The sequence below is a fragment of the Dipteris shenzhenensis genome, chromosome 15 (genome assembly GCF_047967505.1).
Source record: "Dipteris shenzhenensis isolate YYH24624 ecotype China chromosome 15, Dip_SZ_1.0, whole genome shotgun sequence".
In the NCBI taxonomy this organism is placed as follows: Eukaryota; Viridiplantae; Streptophyta; class Polypodiopsida; order Gleicheniales; family Dipteridaceae; genus Dipteris; species Dipteris shenzhenensis.
The window spans coordinates 8843150-8861259 of record NC_141610.1 but is presented as its reverse complement, the minus strand read 5'-3'; the positions used below and the strand labels follow the sequence as shown (position 1 = coordinate 8861259).

Here is an 18110-nt window from a genome sequence, read left to right as displayed (position 1 = left end):
GGTGGGGGTTTTGAAGAAGGGTATCCCCATATGTGATTCTGAAGAAGGGGAAAATGCCGTATCTTTCATGGATCATAAAAGCCTGCAACCCATGCAGGCAGAGGCATTGCCTCTTTGATGATCTTGTTTCATACTTATACTTTATTGTATATATCTCTTTCATGCATCAAACACTCAAATGCTTTACATATAATGTACAGAGCCTCTGCAATGTCTCAAAGTGGAGGCTTTTCTGGAATTATGTACATAAAATGCAGCCAGATATTGTTTGTTTGCAAGAGCATAATCAACACTCTAAGGCTGGTCATCATGATCACTTTGGTGGCTATGATATATATTATGCCGGTACCACAACCTACTCAGGTGTATGCATAATGGCCAGACATGAGCTGGACCCTCAGTTAGCATTCAATGACAGCAGTGGCCGATGGATAGTTATACAATGTAATGTCAATGGAGACATTCTTGAGCTTGCATCAGTCTATGCCTCCCAGACTTCTGCCGTGAGGGCCTCTCTATGGGAATCTTTAAGTAAATATCCATGGAGATCTAATGCATTTATCTGTGGAGATTTTAACAATTCTCCTCTGCTGAGAGATAATACCACTTCACGATCTCATATGCTTTCATCGGAAAGACAGAAATGGGATAGCATGCTTCTCTCTGTGCAGGCTGAAGATTTATGGCTTCTTCTACAAGGGTCAGTGCCCGGATATACTTTCCATCATAATGCATTTACCACATACTAGGCAAGGCTTGACAGATGGTATCTGTTCTTTCCACAACAATATGCAGATTTCAGCCTTCATCTCCTCATTGATTTCTCATTGGGATTGTCAGATCATGCCCCATTATGGTTAAATCTGCAATTTGGTATGCCACTGGATGAATTGCCGACTCTCTCCAGCAGATTACTGCATGTTAATCAGGCTTATTTTCGACATCAATATTTCCAGCAAATGATCAGAGTTGCAATTCATCCCTTGCTTTTGCATGCTCAGGAGGACATGAATTATGCTTGGGACAGCATTGTCTCTCGTATACAGAATGTTATTAGGGACTATGGAAAATGGCACATGGCTACATGGAGGAATGAGGTCAAATGGGCAAAAAGGACAGCACAACAGCTGACTGAATTTTCACATTTAAGGCCTCTTTCTGAATCAGAAAATGATTCCCTCTCACTAGCCCGGATTAAACTGACTGACAATGATTAGCGGAAATTGCACAAATGGCAGATTAGAGCAAGAATGAAACCCCTCATGGATAAGGGCTGCTCATCAAAAGCCTTCTTCAAGGGCCTGCATGCCACTCGAAAGAAAAACTCATGTCTAAGGGTCAGGAAACTAGATGGATCTTGGACGCACTCTTTCTCTGATCTCCAAGATGAATGCCAGAATTACTTCCAGACACTGTTCTCTACCCCTGGATCCCCATCAAATCAAATGACTGATGCAAGGACTGAAATTCTTCAATATGTTTCTGGGATAGTGAAAATGGATGATGCTCTATTACTTGACAGACCTTTTACTGACACGGAACTTGAAAATGCATTGTCCGTCTCGGCAAATACAAGTCCCCTGGCTGGGACGGTCTTACGGTGGAATTTTATATTTCTTTTTGGGATGATTTGAAAGATGTTCTCTTACAAATGATCAATGTTGCCTGGCAACAAAATCAATTGCCGCACTTCTGGAAGCATGGCATCATCAAACTTGTGCCAAAAAAAAATCTTTGTGATCATATGTCAGATTGGAGGCCTATTACTTTGATGCCTGTAGTTTACAAACTCATTGCCAAAATGATTGTATATAGGCTTCAAGGCACTCTGAATGCGGGCCTTCATCCTCACCAGTATGGATTTGTGCCGCGAAGACAAATTCATGACAATATCTCCAATGCATTGACTGCAATTGAATATGCTAAGTACTCGAATCAAGATGTGCTCATATTGCAGGTAGATATCTCTAAGGCATTTGATACTGTACAATGGGATTTTATCTCTCAAACCATGACAAAGCTGGGATTTGGTCCCAAGATTGCAAATGCAATTTATTGGCTTTATTCTGGCTCTACTTCTCAGTGCATCCTCGGAAGCCATCTATCTCGGTCATGGACATTGGGTAGATCAGTCAGACAGGGCTGCCCCCTTAGTGCTCTTTTCTATGCCATTGCGACTCATCCCCTCCTGATGTATCTTGATCACCTTACAAGCACAGGACAGATGATTGGTCTTAAAATCCCTGGGGCTGCATCCTTCTTGGCACAGGCATATGCTGATGATTCCTTTTTTATGCCACAGAACTCTCCTCGGGAAGTTTGCATGCTTATGGCCACATTATCATTGTATGGATTAGCAGCGGGATTGCATATCAATTTTGACAAATCCAAATTGCTTCCACTGAAACAATGTGACTGGCATTCTATTCTCTGGCCTGGTCAGATAGTGCATTCCAAAGAGGTTGTCAGGCATTTGGGATATCCTATAGGATGGCATATCACCAGGAAGCAACAGCTAAAATGGATCTTCCAAAGACTTCAAAATAAATTGGACTATTGGAAAATTTCTACTTGGCCACTTCATGTTAGGCTCAGAATAGTCCAGTCTATTGTAATGTCTTATGTTCAGTTCTTCTTGCCTTTACTACATTGGTCCTCTAGAGATATCTCAGCTTTTATGTCTGAAGCGATGGAGCTGTTATGGAAGACAAAAACTGCTGTGAAAGCATTGAGACTGCTGAAGATGGAAATGGTGTGCTCCCCTAAGATGCATGGAGGACTTAATGTTCTAAATATCAGATATCATGTACTTGCAAGGAAGGCGACTATGCTCAATACCTTTTTCCGTCAAAAACAGCCATGGACTTGTATGATAGCATCCATGTGTGTCAACATGAGGACAAATGCTTATGGCCATTGGACTACTGATCATTGGGAGGTTGTCATTGGGAAATTTGTAGGGAAGATTCCTAGATGCCCTTTCTCTACTGCTCTGATACTGGACTGGAAACAAGTGCTTTCTAAAGTCAAATGGACTCCTGATAATCATTCGGGGACAAACTCAATGCGGAAAGAAAGTATTCATTGGAGTGCCATCTTTGACACTCCACTTGCTTTACAGGAACCGGTTAGGGCATATAATCTCATGAAATTGGGAATCAGATACATCAATGACGTGGTAGATGATCATGGCCATATTTTATCTTTTCCTCAGGCCTCTGCCACTTATGCATTGGGAATTCACCACAGGTTGATATGGAAGAGAATTGCTGATCTCTTGCATCCTTTCCTTCCTATTCCCCCTGTGGCTGACACAGACATGCTTATGGATTGGAAATTGTACCCCACTGCTACATGCTCTCGTCCCATTCCTCTGTCTGTTTTGACCTCCATCAAAGTCTACAAGCTTCTTCAGCCTGCCCCTTGGATTCATCAATATGCTAATACTCTGTGGCATATCAGGCGGCCTCTTTCATGGTGGCGGAAGAATCTCCGACTAATATGGAGGTGTAAAATGCCTTTGAAACAAAGACTCTTTCTTTGGAGATGCTTGACTGGCACATTGTCAGTGGGAATCACACTTGCTAAATGTCACATTGCTTCACCCACTTGCCTACGGTGTCACGCTCCTTCAGAGACTGTCCTTCATCTACTTTGGCAATGTCAGTCTACTCGGAACCTCCTGGGGAAAATTTCAGATCATCTTCGCCTCCGTTTCCCGAGTCACATATTTGGGAAACTTTTTTGGTTATTTGGCAGATTTAGGACGTCTTTATCTCAATACTCACTCTTTTTCTCATGGGTGAGATATTGGGCTCTTTGAACAATTTGGGAAGAACATAATTTGGCATATTTGGGCCGTCAGTTTCAAAAGTCATATGAATCCTTTAGAGCCTCATTGCGACAATCTTTATATGATGCCTGCCATGAGGGTGATATACATGCATCTTGCATTGAGCTTTTCTTTTTATGCTTCTGATCTGTGGATACTCTCCATCTTGGAGACTTTCCCTCTTGTAAAGTTTTAATATTATAAATACACAGCACTGGATTTTACTTAAAAAAAAAAGTGTGTGTGTATGTGACAGTTTTTGTCATGCAGACATGTTGCTCCATCTGTTTGTCAAAGATGCTTGGCTCCACGAGAGTCAGTGCCTCATCTTCTTTGGCATTACTCTCACACACGTGACTTTTTGGGATTCCTGCGCCAGCGTTTACACGCCAGATTTTCCAATGCTGCTTTTGAAAAATCTTTTTGGTTATTTGGGATATAACCACACAGACAGGGGATTTGTTTTTTGCATGGGTTTGATATTAGGCACTATGGACTCTCTGGCAAGATAGAAATCATAGAGTCTTTGGTGATCCTGTTTTCCCCCTATACTCTTTCTTCAGGCACTCTTTGCAGCAATCTTTTTTTGATTGCTTGCAAATAGGTGCTTTTGATCATGATGTATATTTGTCATATCTTGACATCTTCTCTTGGTGCACTTGAGCATATCCTGCTTTGGGATTGTGACTCTGTAATATAAAAGAAAAATCTTTTCACAAAAAAAAAAGTGTGTATGTGTAGTGAAGCACACTTATTGGTATCTAGGACCATGACATAGGTGTAGGTTGTAGGTTGTATGTTCCCTTGTTCATATGAGTCGTAGGGTAGTCCTTCTGATCAAACATGAGCTTCAACCAGTCATTGCATTAAATGACAACAAAGGCAGATGGCTTGCTCTCCAATGCATTATTAGAGGAGAGGTGTTTGAATTTGCTTCAGTTTATGCACCTCAGTCCTCTCGAGAAAGAACTGCAATTTGGGATGCTATGCAACAATATCCGTGGAGATATCATGCCTACATATGTGGGGATTTCAATAATGCTCCACAACAGGGAGACAACAATTCCATACATGATCATATGTTATCTCCTGAAAGGCATGCATGGTCTCAACTACTTTTGCATTTGGATCTGGTTGACCTTTGGAAGGAATTGCAGCCTTTGTCACCGGGCTACACTTTTCAACATAATGCTCTTTCCGCTTATCAGGCATGACTGGATCGTTAGTATAGTGTCACTCCCCAACAAAATGGGGATTTCGCATGCAAAATGTGGATTGACTATGCCTTTGTGCATTCAGACCATGCAACACTATGGCTGCGGTTATCTTTTCATAAGATGCCAGATGATAGATTGCCACAAAGGCGACATCTAATCATAAACAATAGTTATTTGCAACATGCTGAATTCAAGGCAATGGTTACTGAAGCAGCTCATTGTCTTTCCTCTAGCAGCCATCTTCATGCTGATGATGCCTGGGATTCTTTTATTTCTAAAATGCAAATGGTGGATTAGAGCTTATGGCAAGTCTTATATGAAGACTCTGAGGGAAACCATTGCTCAGGCCAAATCTACTTGTCAAGACCTCACTGAACTCAGTCATCATCGTTCGTTGTCCATGCATGAGCAAACAACACTATGTCAGGCGTTGTCTTAAACTAAATGATCACAGGAAACTGGCAAAATGGGAGACTAGAGCAAGACAAAGAGCCTTCACAGATAAAGGTTGCTCTTCCAAAGAATTTTTCAAGAGTTTACATCAGAGGAGAATCAAAACAGAAATTTGCAGAGTGCTTATGCCCGATGGATCATGGACTACTTCACGGTCACAGCTTGCCTCTGTTTGTGTACATCACTTCTCTCAGCAATTTGGCTCTGCAGCTCCTCCCTCGCAACAGATTTTGCTTGCACGAAATTTACTGTTGCAACATGTTTCTCCAATCATTTCCCCTACTCAAGCTTTGGAATTGGAGGAACCCTTTACTGAGAGGGAACTGTCAGATGCGATCAAATCATGTGGCAGATGGAAATCCCCCGGATGGGATGGTTTAACAGTCGAGTTTTTTCTAGCATACTGGCCTATTTTGAAGCATTCATTGCTATATATGGTGAATGCTGCGTGGCAAAATCAGAAAATGCCGGACACATGGAAGAGAGGTCTTGTTAAACTCCTTCCTAAAAAACAAATTTGTGAGTCTTTGGCAAACTGGAGACCTATCACTCTTATGCCCGTAATTTACAAAGTCACTACCAAAATGATTGTTGATCGGCTAAAGGGGCTTTTACATGATGGGTTGCATCCTGCGCAATATGGCTTTGTCCCGCGTAGGCATATCACAGATAACATTGCTAATGCCTACATTGGAATTGAATATGCCAAATACACACAGCAGGATGTTTTGTTATTGCAAGTTGATATTGCCAAAGCTTTTGATACAGTTCAGTGGGATTTCATTTCATCGACTATGCAGGCTTTGGGTTTTGGCACAAAAATGCAGCAACTCATCACTTGGCTATATCAAGATAGTGAAGCTGCCTGCATACTTTCAGGAGATATTTCTCCATCCTGGACTCTTGCTTGCTCTGTCAGACAAGGATGTCCACTGAGTGCTTTACTTTTTGCCATAGCCACTCATCCACTGCTTCAATATCTAGATCACCTCTTGGACACTGACCAGCTGCACGGTTTGGAGATTCTTGGCAGTCGCAGCATGATTGCTCAGGCATATGCTGATGATTCATTCTTTACTCCAAAAAATACTCGGGCTGATCTTTCCATGATTATGCATGCTCTTTCTACATATGGATTGGCTGCTGGCCTTCGGGTAAATTTTCAGAAATCAAAATTGCTGCCTTTACATGCACAGGAATGGCACAACCTTCTGTGGCCTGGAGAAATTGTCCCCGCTTCTCAATTCATTCGACATCTTGGTTATCCTCTAGGCTGGGGACTCACCCGTTCACAACAAACTGATTGGGTGCTAGTAAAGTTAAGGGCAAAACTTGAATATTGGAAGCTTGCAACTTGGCCATTACATGTTCGTCTGCGAATTACATAATCCATTTTGATAGCATACATACAATTTTATCTGCCTCTCACTATGTTCACTAAGGCAGATCTGGTTTCATTTATGTCATCTATCATGGAAATTTTCTGGCGTTCAAAACATGGCAAGAAAAGTCTCAGATTACTCTCCATGCATCGTCTCTGTTCTCCAAAGATGCACGGGGGTCTGAACATTCTCAATATTCAAAAGCATTTACTTGCTCACAGAGGGAAAATGATGATACAGTTTATACAAGGAGATCAGCCTTGGGCTTTCATGATCTGCTCTTTCTTATTACATCTTCATACATCTGCCTTTGGGAATTGGCAGCCTACTCAGTGGGATTTTTTATTTGGCTCTATCCAAGGCAAGATCAGAGGATGCCCTTTTGTCTCTTGTCTGCTTCTTGATTGGAAACACATTCTATCCCACTTGGAATGGCAAGGCAGGGACTCTCTCTCGGGCAACTCTTTGAGGGTAGAGAATCTCTTTTGGTCTAAAGTATTCCACCCACCTTTGGCCACACAAGAACCCCGACGTTCTTATTTTCTCTCCTTCAAAGGCATTTCATCTGTGGCGGATGTACTTCAGGATGATGGCACAATTCTATCTTTTTCTATGGCTGCTCGTAAATATGGCTTGGGAGCTCATTATCGTCCTTTATGGCATAAAATTTCAGCAATGCTCCAACCGTACTTGCTGGTACCTCATTTGGAACTTCAGCATCGGCTTGAGGATTGGATTTTACGCTCTCCTTCCTCATACGCTCGTCCTTTGAAGCTCTCACATATCACAGTGTCATCACTATATAAAGTATTATTACCTCCACCTTGGATTTCCAACAGAGCAAATACTGTTTGGCATATGGATCGTCCAATGAAGTGGTGGAGAAAAAGGCTGCGTCTCCTTTGGCATTACAAAGTCCCTCTTCGACAACAGCTTTTCCTATGGCGAGTTCTCCTTGGCATTTTTCCATCTGGACAGTTACTCGCACACAGACATATTGCTTCAGCTGTTTGTCACAGATGCCAGCACTCTACTGAATCAGTGTTTCACATCTTTAGGTCCTGTCCAAATACTTCTGATCTCATTGCTCTCATCAGACAGAGGCTTCGACAGCGATTTCCTACTGTTACTTTTGGCAGATTTTTCTGGTTGTTTGGCTTTCATCCACAGAGACAGGGTTTTGATTTATTTTTTGTATGGGTGCGATATTGGACCCTATGGACTTTATGGATGGATAGAAATCATAGAGTCTTTGGTGATCCACTATTTTCATCCTTTCTTTTTTTCAAACGATCTCTGCAACAATCATTCTACGATTGTTTTCAGACTCGTTTGATTGATCAAGATGTGTATACAGCTTATACTGAGATCTTTAGTTGAGTAGTAGCTACTTCATTTTTGAAGTAACTATGAATGTAATTATTCTACAGAAATAAAAGATTTCTTCCCACTAATAAAAAAAGTTCATATGAGTCGTCTATGTGGTCAATTTTTATTTAATGTGTGTGTGTATGTGTGTGTGTGTGTGTGTGTGTGTGTGTGTGTGTGTATGTCCCTCAATCGGGTGACAACACCTCATGCCACACTCATACGTTGGCTTCTGAAACACAGGCATGGTCTGATTTTTTGCTTCAGTTGCGCCTGGTTGATCTCTGGAAGGAATTACAGCCCATGTTTCCAGGTTATACCTTTCAGCATAATGCTCAATCTTCTTATCGGGCACGCTTGGACAAATGGTATCAGATTGATCCAAAGCATTGTGATGCCTTTACTTGTCAAATTTGGGTTGATCATGCTTTCACACATTCGGATCATGCTCCTCTTTGGTTGAGGCTTTCCTTACATGGATTTTCCACTAACAGATTGCCTTGCCGAAGGCTTTTGCTGATTAATAATAGTTATCTGGAGCATGCTGACTTTAAAGCCTTGGTCTTTGATGCTATTCAGCCTCTCTCTCGTCAAACACGCATTGGTTTGGATAATGCCTGGCACGCTTTTGTTACTCGGAAGCAACCAGTTATTCGAGATTATGGCAAATCCTATATGCAAGCCACAAGGGAGACTGTAGCACATGCCAAATTTACTTGTCAGAGTTTGACTGAGCTTGCTCATCTTCGCCCTTTGTCTTCAGAGGAAAGCATGCTCTTATGTCAGGCTCAATTCTCTCTTCAATCTAATGATCACAGAAAGCTTGCTAAATGGGAAACTTGATCCAGACAACGGGCATTTTTGGATAAAGGCTGCTCTTCCAAGCAATTTTTTAAGAGTTTACACTACAAAAGACAGCCTGCCAATATCAGTCGGATCCGGATGCCTGACGGTTCTTGGTCAACATCTCGTTCAGAGCTTGCTGATTTATGAGTGCAGCACTTCTCCACTCATTTTTGGCATGTGGATACTCTTTCTCCTCGGGTCGTGTCTGCACGTCAGCTTCTTTTGCAGCATGTTCATCCAATTCTGTCTGATGCTCAGGCTTTGGAACTTGAACATCCCTTCACTGAAAGGGAATTGTCTGATGCACTGAGATCCTGTGGCACATGGAAATCTCCAGGATGGGATGGTCTCACTGTTGAATTTTTTCTTGCATTCTGGGATCTTCTTAAATTCACCTTGCTGCAAATGGTAAATACAGCATGGCAAAATCAGCACATGCCTTTGTCATGGAAAAAAGGTCTTCTCAAGCTGATTCCAAAAAAGCAGTTATGTGATTCACTGGGTGGATGGAGGCCAATCACACTCATGCCAGTCATTTACAAGATCATTGCCAAAATGGTGGCTGATCGGATTCAAGGTTATTTGCATGATGGCTTGCATCCCTCCCAATATGGCTTTGTTCCACGTCGCCATATAACAGATTGCCAATGCTTATATTGGGATTGAATATGCCAAATACACACAGCAGGATGTTCTACTCTTGCAGGTAGATATTGCAAAAGCCTTTGACACAGTTCAATGGTATTTCATCTCGCAAACTCTGCGAGCTTTGGGGTTTGGACAAAAAATGCAGCATGTTATTTACTGGCTTTATAGAGATAGCAATGCGGCTTGCATTCTTTCTAAGGATATCTCTGATGAGTGGACTCTTCGTTGTTCGGTCCGCCAGGTATGCCCTCTCAGTGCTTTACTGTGTGCCATTGCTACTTCCTATGCTGCAATATATTGATCATCTTGTGGCTACAGGATCACTTCATGGCTTGGAATTGGATGCTAATCGTAGCATGGTTGCTCAAGCTTATGTTGATGATTCTTTCTTTACCCCAAAGAATACGCCCCATGATCTTGGTGCCTTGATGCAGGCCCTCTCTGTTTATGGTTTGGTAGCTGGTCTTCATGTTAATTTTCAGAAGTCTAAGCTGCTCCCTTTGCATTCCAAAGACTGGCATAGTCTATTATGGCCCGTGGATATCATTCCACCCACTCAGTTTGTTCGTCATCTTGGTTACCCTTTGGGGTGGGAACTCACTCGCCGACAACAAACTGATTGGGTTTTGGCTAACCTTCGGAAAAAGCTTGAGTATTGGAAACTGGCAACCTGGCCTTTACACATTCGTCTTCGAATAGTGCAGTCCATCCTTGTGGCATATATTCAATTTTACTTGCCATTGATCATGTTCACTAAGGCAGATCTTACATCTTTCATGTCTGTATTTATGGAAATCTTCTGGCGATCCAAACATGGCTGAAAAAGTCTCAGGCTGCTTTCGATGCATCACATTTGTTCTCCCAAGATGCATGGTGGATTGAACATCACGGATATTCATGTGCATATTCTTGCCCACAGGGGGAAAATGCTGCTGCAATTTCTGCAAGGTGATCAGCCTTGGGCTCTTATGATTAGGACTCTGGTCACTCATATCAGTATTTCTGCATTTGGTCATTGGCAACTCGATCGCTAGGATTTCTTTTTTGGCTGCACTGATGGCACTTTGCCTGGATGCCCTTTTGTCTCCCGCTTGCTTCTTGACTGGAAGCATGTTCTTTCTCATCTGGAATGGAATGGACGGCAATCTTTGCTTGGGAATTCTTTGAGAGCTGAAAGCATTCACTGGTCGAAAGTCTTTCAGCCTCCCTTGGCTTTACAGGAACCTCGACGTTCCTACTTTGTCTTGTTTAAAGGCATCACCTCGGTTGCTGATGTTATAGATGATGCTGGTACTGTGCTCCCCTTTTCTCTAGTAGCCACTACATATGGATTGGGCTCTCATTATCATCCTTTGTGGTGACAAATTACTTCTATGCTTTCGCCCTTTGTTCCGATTCCTCCTTTGGAACTCCAGGACCAACTGGAAGATTGGACTTTGACTTCTCCAGGGTTCTCTTCTCGTCCTTTGAGGCTATCTCAGATTACTGTATCTGCATTGTATAAAATCCTTTTGCCTCAACCTTTCTTTGAGGTTACTACTCATATAATATAATCAATCAATGATTTCACCCAAAAAAAAAAAAAGTGTGTAGTGAAGTGTGTGTGTGAGTGTGTGTGCGTGTGAGAGATCCTGTGCTAGCCCTCGTGCTCCCACATTGTAGCTGCTTGTTTCTCCCTCAGTTTGACGCCCGTTTTGTGTCCGTACGCTTTGTCAGAAAATTCAAAATTCAAAAAAAAAATAAAATCGTTTTGCCAAAAATCCGTACGATTTTGTTCGTAAAGTCAAGGAAAATCTATACAGTTTTGTCCATACAGTCTGTATAGTTTGGTCCGTACAGTCACGAAAATCTGTACAGTTTCGCTATCAGGAAAAGAAAAGGGGGGGAAAAAAAATCGTACCGTCAAAAATCCATATGATTTTGTCCGTACAGCCATGAAAAATCCGTATAGTTTTGTACCTGCTGTGCTTTCCTCCTTGTAAAGCGTTGCCGCTTTCAAGCCTTTTCCTTAACTTAAATGGCGGATTATTCCTATGAGAAAACCTTTCACAAAGACAAGTCGGTTTCCAACAAGAAACAAAAATATGTGATGAATTCAGATGATTTCCTTCATGACTATGCATGAAGGGTTTAAAGACACCCACAAAGGTTGGAAAGATCCACTTCCCACCACTGGCATTATGGTGGAAGTGGATGATATATTTGATCCAGTTAAGGAGTATGCAAAGCATGCCATTATAATTTTCTTCCCAGAACGGATGCCTGCTGCAGCAGATGTTGGGAATTGGTTGACTCGAACCCTGGGTGGTTCTTATGTCAAAAAAGTTCATTATACAACGAGGGGCTTTTTTGAGATCATCATGGCTGATGAGGAGCACCGTCAGGTTTTGCTGAAGCACTCTCCTCTCTTCTATGGCCAGCAGATGGTCCATGTTCTGTCCTGGTCTCCCACCCGGGATTATCAGGCATTGATTCGGCATCATTGCCCTGTTTGGGTAGAAGTTGTGGATTTTCCTCAATGCTTGTCTTCTCTTCTACCTAAAATTGCAGCTTCCCTCGGCAAGGTGGTATGTCCACCACGACCCAATGGAAATTTGAATCGCTTCTGCATTTTGTGGGATACAGATCATCCCACTCCAGCTTGATATTCGGTTACTGTGAATAATGTTTCCATGGGGAGTGCCTTTTACAAGCTCAAGTGGGGGCTGTTTGCAAGTGCTTGCTTTGAATGCAAGCAATTTGGGCACATGGCTTCACAATGCCCTTCCCGAGCTCCACGGATGCCAGTGCAAGCTGAAATGGTTCAATCTTTGAATAAGAATGCAAATGCCTCTTCCGTGGTAAAAAACAAAGGGGTTTTTTCTCTGTTCAAGACAAAGGCAAAGCCCCGGCTGTCTCAAATGGTAATGCTTCTTTTCCTGTGCCTTTGTCCTCTCCACCTCAGAGGAAGGGGGAAAAAATTTTGACTGATGGATGGCAAACTTCTCGCAAAGTGATCTCCAGCAGGCGACCTTTGCCTTCTCGGACTTGGAGTCGTGTATCCTCTCATGGGAAAACACCTGCTGAAAACTCTGGTGTTGGCTTGACCTGGGCTGCTGTGACTGCAAATCGGGCCTTGTTTCCTGAAGAAGAAGTTGCTGCACTTTTGTCCTTACCTCAAGCTGATGCTTCATCCCAGGGCAGAGGCCCGGACATTGAGGTGGAAATGCAGACGTAGACAGCCCGTTAGTTGCTGTACATACCTGTCCCATAACTGTAAATATGCTTGATCATCTGAAGTGTGTTACTCTCAATGTACAGGGAATGTATGATGGTCGCAAATGGAAACTGGTCTGGATGTATATTAGGTAATTGCAGCCTGATATAGTTGCTTTGCAAGAGCATAATCAGCATATGTATGCTAGTCAAATAGGCCATTTTGCTGGTTATGATATCTTCTATGCTGGAGAGCAGTCCTTTTCTGGTGTGGCCTTTTTAGTAAAGCACAACCTTCAACTTGTTGTGGCTCTCAATGATCGCCATGGTAAATGGATTATTGTTCAATGCCTTGTTCAAGGGGAAATTTTTGAATTTGCATCGGTTTATGCTCCCCAGTCTTCTCATGATAGAGCTTTGATCTAGGGTGCCATGCATACTTATCCATGGCGACAACATGCCTTCATTTGTGGTGACTTCAATAATGCCCCTCAATCGGGTAACAACACCTCAAGCCACACTCATACGTTGGCTTCTGAAACCTAGGTATGGTCTGATTTTTTGCTTCAATTATGCCTGGTTGATCTCTGGAAGGAAGTACAGCCCATGCTTCCGGGTTATACCTTTCAGCATAATGCTCAATCTTCTTATCGGGCACGCTTGGACAGATGGTATTAGATTGATCCACATCATTGTGATGCCTTCACTTGTCAAATTTGGGTTGATCATGCTTTCACACATTCGGATCATTTATGTATAAAATCCTTTTGCGTCAACCTTGGGTTTCAGAGAGAGGTGATTCTGTTTGGCGAATGCATCGCCCAGCCAAGTGGTGGAGGAAAATATTATAGTAACTTTGGGCCTATAAAGTACCGCTTCGGCAACAGGTTTTCTTTTGGCGAGTTCTTTTGGGAGTGTTTCCATCTGGACAACTATTAGCTCATCGACACATTGCTCCTACACTTTGCCACAGATGTTCTGCTTCTTTGGAGACCGTGCCTCACTTGTTTTGGCATTGTCCGTGCTCTCATGAGTTTTTTGATATGCTTCAACAACGCCTGCGAGTGAGATTCCCATCTGTTCCGTTTGGGAAGTTCTTCTGGCTATTTAAGTTTCATCCATCCAGACTGGAGTTTCATCTTTTCTTCATTTGGGTTCGCTACTGGGCACTATGGACTTTATGGACATATAGGAATTGTAAAGTCTTTGGTGATCCTACTTTCTTTCTGTTTGGCTTTTTTAGGCATTCTCTGCAGCAATCTTTCTTTGATTGCTTGCAAACCCGCTGCATAGATCATGAGGTCTTTTTGGCATATACTGAAATTTTCAGTTAATTTAATTGTAGCACCTTATTTTGAGGTTGCTACTCATATAATATAATCAATCAAAGATTTCACCCAAAACAAAAAAAGTGTGTGTAGTGAAGCACACTTAGTGCTATCTAGGACGAGGCCACAGGTGATGATGCAGTAGAGGGCGCCCTCTTAAGGAGCTGCCAATGATTTAGGAAGTCCCTATGATGTAGGGGTGATTGCCTTTGATGTAGGAGAGGTGTTTATTATCTAGGCCACCCTCTCTCCCACTCTATAAATGAGAGGCTTCTCTCTCACAATCAATAGAACACACTTTTGGATTCTTCTTGTGCTCTCCACTCTTGTCATGATGCATCTCTTCTCTCCCACCACTTCCCAACAATACTGACACTAAACCAGTTGGGGAAACGTTCTCAGATGGTAAAATGCAAATTTTATGTAGTCCAAAGTGAGGTGCTTGACACAAAGAGTGAATTTTCAATGCATCGTTTAAAAGTATAATCTAAACTAGAGCCTTCTAAAATAGATAGGCTTAATCACAATATTCTTATTTTGTTGTTACTTATCAAGTCATTACACGTGATAATATTCTCCTACATTCCCTTACAACAGTATTTTATACTATCTTTTGATGATTTTATCAGCTTTTCACTTTCTTATCTAATTTAGCAATCAAAATCCCAAAAACTTTATTTTTTGTGAACCTAAATGTATCTTTAAGAGACCTTTGCCCAGTCAAATATTTTTTGGAAATGTTCAAGCAATGAAAGAATAGAAATTTGATATGTTATTATTTTCTAAATTCATGATGTACATTCTTCACGGTGGAATGCAGTCTATAGAAAATGTTAGCAATACAACTCCAATTACCAATACCCCAAGAGAAATTATCATCCTCGTGTCTTGCATTCCTGACTTGTGAAAGAACTTTTTGGGTTGATGCTAAATGAATTTGCAGCAGATAAGCTATTTTTCAAAAGATGCATTTGTCATTGGAATCCCTGTTACATGTATGTGTTGTTGGGGCAGCTGATAATTGATATCTAGATCTTCCAGTTGCTGCTTCAAAAATAACAAGAAGTTGCTCCGCCTTTGAAATCTTTCACCTCCTTCCTGCAGAAAACTATCATAAAGCAAGGCCCCTTTTTGCTAGATTTTTTTTCAAGAAACCTTTTTGCTAGATTTTTAACACAGACTGTAAGAATCTGATCTAAATTTCTTTCTTTGCTAAAATATGCTTTCAAACACAGGCAGGGTTCTAGATAACATATGTTAGTGCTGAGCCTATAAAATAATAGAGAGCTGAAAGCATTTGATAGGAAATTTTCTATTTGATCAACAACACAAAACAAGAATAACTCGTTTTTCAGCTAGCTCCCCATCGTTCTTGCTCCCCTTAGCCTCTCTCTCCATCTCTCTCAGCCTCTCTCAGCCTCTCCCTCCCTCCCCTCATCCTCTCTCCCCCTTTGCTCCTCCATCGCCCTCTCTAGTTAGGTCGCTCTTCAAAAATGAAATTCAGCTCTAGGCTTTGGTTGCTCCTGAAAATGAATTTCAGCTCCAAGTTTTGGATGCTACAAAAACGATTTTGATAGAGGAAGTGTTGTTTTTCCAAAAGAAAATTCATCTCTAGGCTTTGGCTGCTCCCAAAAACGATTTTGATCCAGGTTGTTGCTCGAAAGAAAATTTCAGCTCTAGCCTCTGGCTGTTCCAAAAAAATAATTTCAGCTACAGGCTTTGGCTGCTCCAAAAAATGATTTTGATCCAGAAGTGCTGCTGCTCCAAAAAACGAAATTCAACTCCATTGGCTGCTCCAAAAACGATGTTAGCCGCTCAACCTCTCCCCTTCTGCCCCCCATCCGTCCCCTCTCCCTCTCCCTTCCCTCTCCCCTACCCCTTCCTCTTTCCCTCTCAATGCCTCTCCTTAGAAATTCCTTAGCTTCCCGGCCTCTTTCAGTTCTACCCCCTTAGAATTCCTTTAAGCTCCCTGCCTCTCTTCCCCTTGGAATTTCCTTAGGTTCCCAGCCTCTCCTCCCTCTCTCTTCCCTCTTCTCCCTCCTCTTCCTTTCCTATTCTGCCCTTGCCTCTTAACCCTCTCCGAATGACGGACGGATCTTCATTGGTTTGAACTGGCCTTCCATCCTTGATTGACAACTGGCGACCCATTCAGTCAATCCTTGTCTAGTTCCATCAGCCACGAGAACATGTATTTTTTCAAAAGACGAGCTGCTGTAGTTACTAAAGGATGCAGAGCTTGAGAGATCCACCACACTCTTTGCTCGCATCCATGGGCCCCACCCTTCCAAATCATAGGCTAGGGACTGGATTGTTGCGGCCTTGTCCTCAGACCTCTCTCAGCACCTCACTGACATTCGGGTTTTGGGATTGTTGTGGCCTTGCCCTCGGACCTCTCTCAGCACCTCACTAACATTCAGGTTTTGGGATGAGGATTCTTCTAGGCGGCTTTTGGAACTCCTAGACCTATGAACACTGTGTCCAATTTTGGCCCTTTAGCACTTGGTTCCAGGAGATATTCCTCAAGCACTTCTTTCTTGGATTCGACACAGTAGAGGAGGAGAGGCAAATGGGGTGTCGCTTCATCAAATTTCTAGGTTTTGCCCTAGGTGTATCATCGCTCCTTGCCATGATTGGAGCTACTTTTTGAGTGGTCACGGAGATCCACCCCTCCCTAGGTCTGCCCTAGGTGTACCATCGCTCCTTGCCATGATTGGAGCTATGTTTGAATGGTCACGGAAATCCTCCCCTCCCTAGATTACCCTCTTCAACAACAAAGGCGATCAAATTCGATGGGGTTCCTAGAGTTAAGGTCATTGTTTTTTACCCTAACATTTATGATGATCATATCATGCTCCAGCACTCAGATGGCTCCCTCAAACGGCCTACTGATGCTTGGATTCAGGAGCACCTTGCTATAGCAAGGGCTTACCAATACATACTACTAGATCAAAGAGAAGAGTATGCCTTTCATGCATGAGAGTCATTTGGAACTCTAATGGGAGGTCACATCAAGAAACACATTTTCTCTACTCTGGGCTCGAGACATAGTAGAGAGAGTGTTTCGTAGCTGATTGACTTGGACTGTTTTGCAGTCAACAGATCTTGATGCTGTCTTACGTATAGCCTACTCATTTTTATGCCTTCCTACTCTTAACAGATCTTGACACAATGGGTAGAGATGATGCCAGATATGTTGTATGGCAATGTATTCCCATGTAGTTGAAATTAGATATGAAGTCTCACTGGATGCACCCTTCAAACTCTCACTTCTTTCAGCCTTGGATTTGTTTTGTATTGACGCAAATGCACACATTATTTGAAATGAATCCAATGGCTTTTGGATTAGTGTGACGAGGACACTTTGGATTGGGAAGCTGATATGGGTTTCACTTGAATTCATAGGGGTGCCATTGTTAGATACTTAGCCCCAGACATAGTAGGAAATGCAATTTGCACTTTTTTCCTACTCTTGGCCCCAGACATAGTAGGGAATGTGTTTTGTAGCTTATTGACACAGAGGGGATTTTACATGCTGATCCTGATGCTGCAATGCGCATAGCTACAGATTTTTATGCCTCCCATTTGACAATAGATCCTGACACAGAAGCCAGAGATGATGCTAGATATGTTGTATGACAGTGTATTCCTATCTTGGTGAAAGCAAATATGCGGGTCTCACTAGATGCACCTTTTACCAACATAGAGTTTAAGACTGCACTTCTTGCCCTTCATAAGGGCAAGTGCCCGGGTTTGGATGGGCTTACCTCCTCTCTTTTCATTGCTTTTTGAGATATGATTACGGATCACATTATATCAGCCTTGCACGGTGTTTGCGACTCTG

General features: G+C 42.3%; 1 protein-coding gene across 4 annotated transcripts in view; it reads right to left on the bottom strand.

Annotated features, from left to right (window-relative positions):
• Positions 1-15065: 15065 nt before the first annotated feature.
• LOC147893311 (mechanosensitive ion channel protein 6-like) overlaps positions 15066-18110 on the bottom strand; it is a 111613-nt gene continuing 108568 nt past the window's right edge. For all 4 annotated transcript variants that reach the window (XM_087385993.1, XM_087385996.1, XM_087385995.1 and 1 more), the window contains one exon: positions 15066-15367. In XM_087385993.1, the coding sequence (XP_087242119.1) occupies positions 15221-15367 (147 nt within the window). In that variant the 3' untranslated portion in view covers positions 15066-15220. The remainder of the gene's footprint in view (positions 15368-18110) is intronic.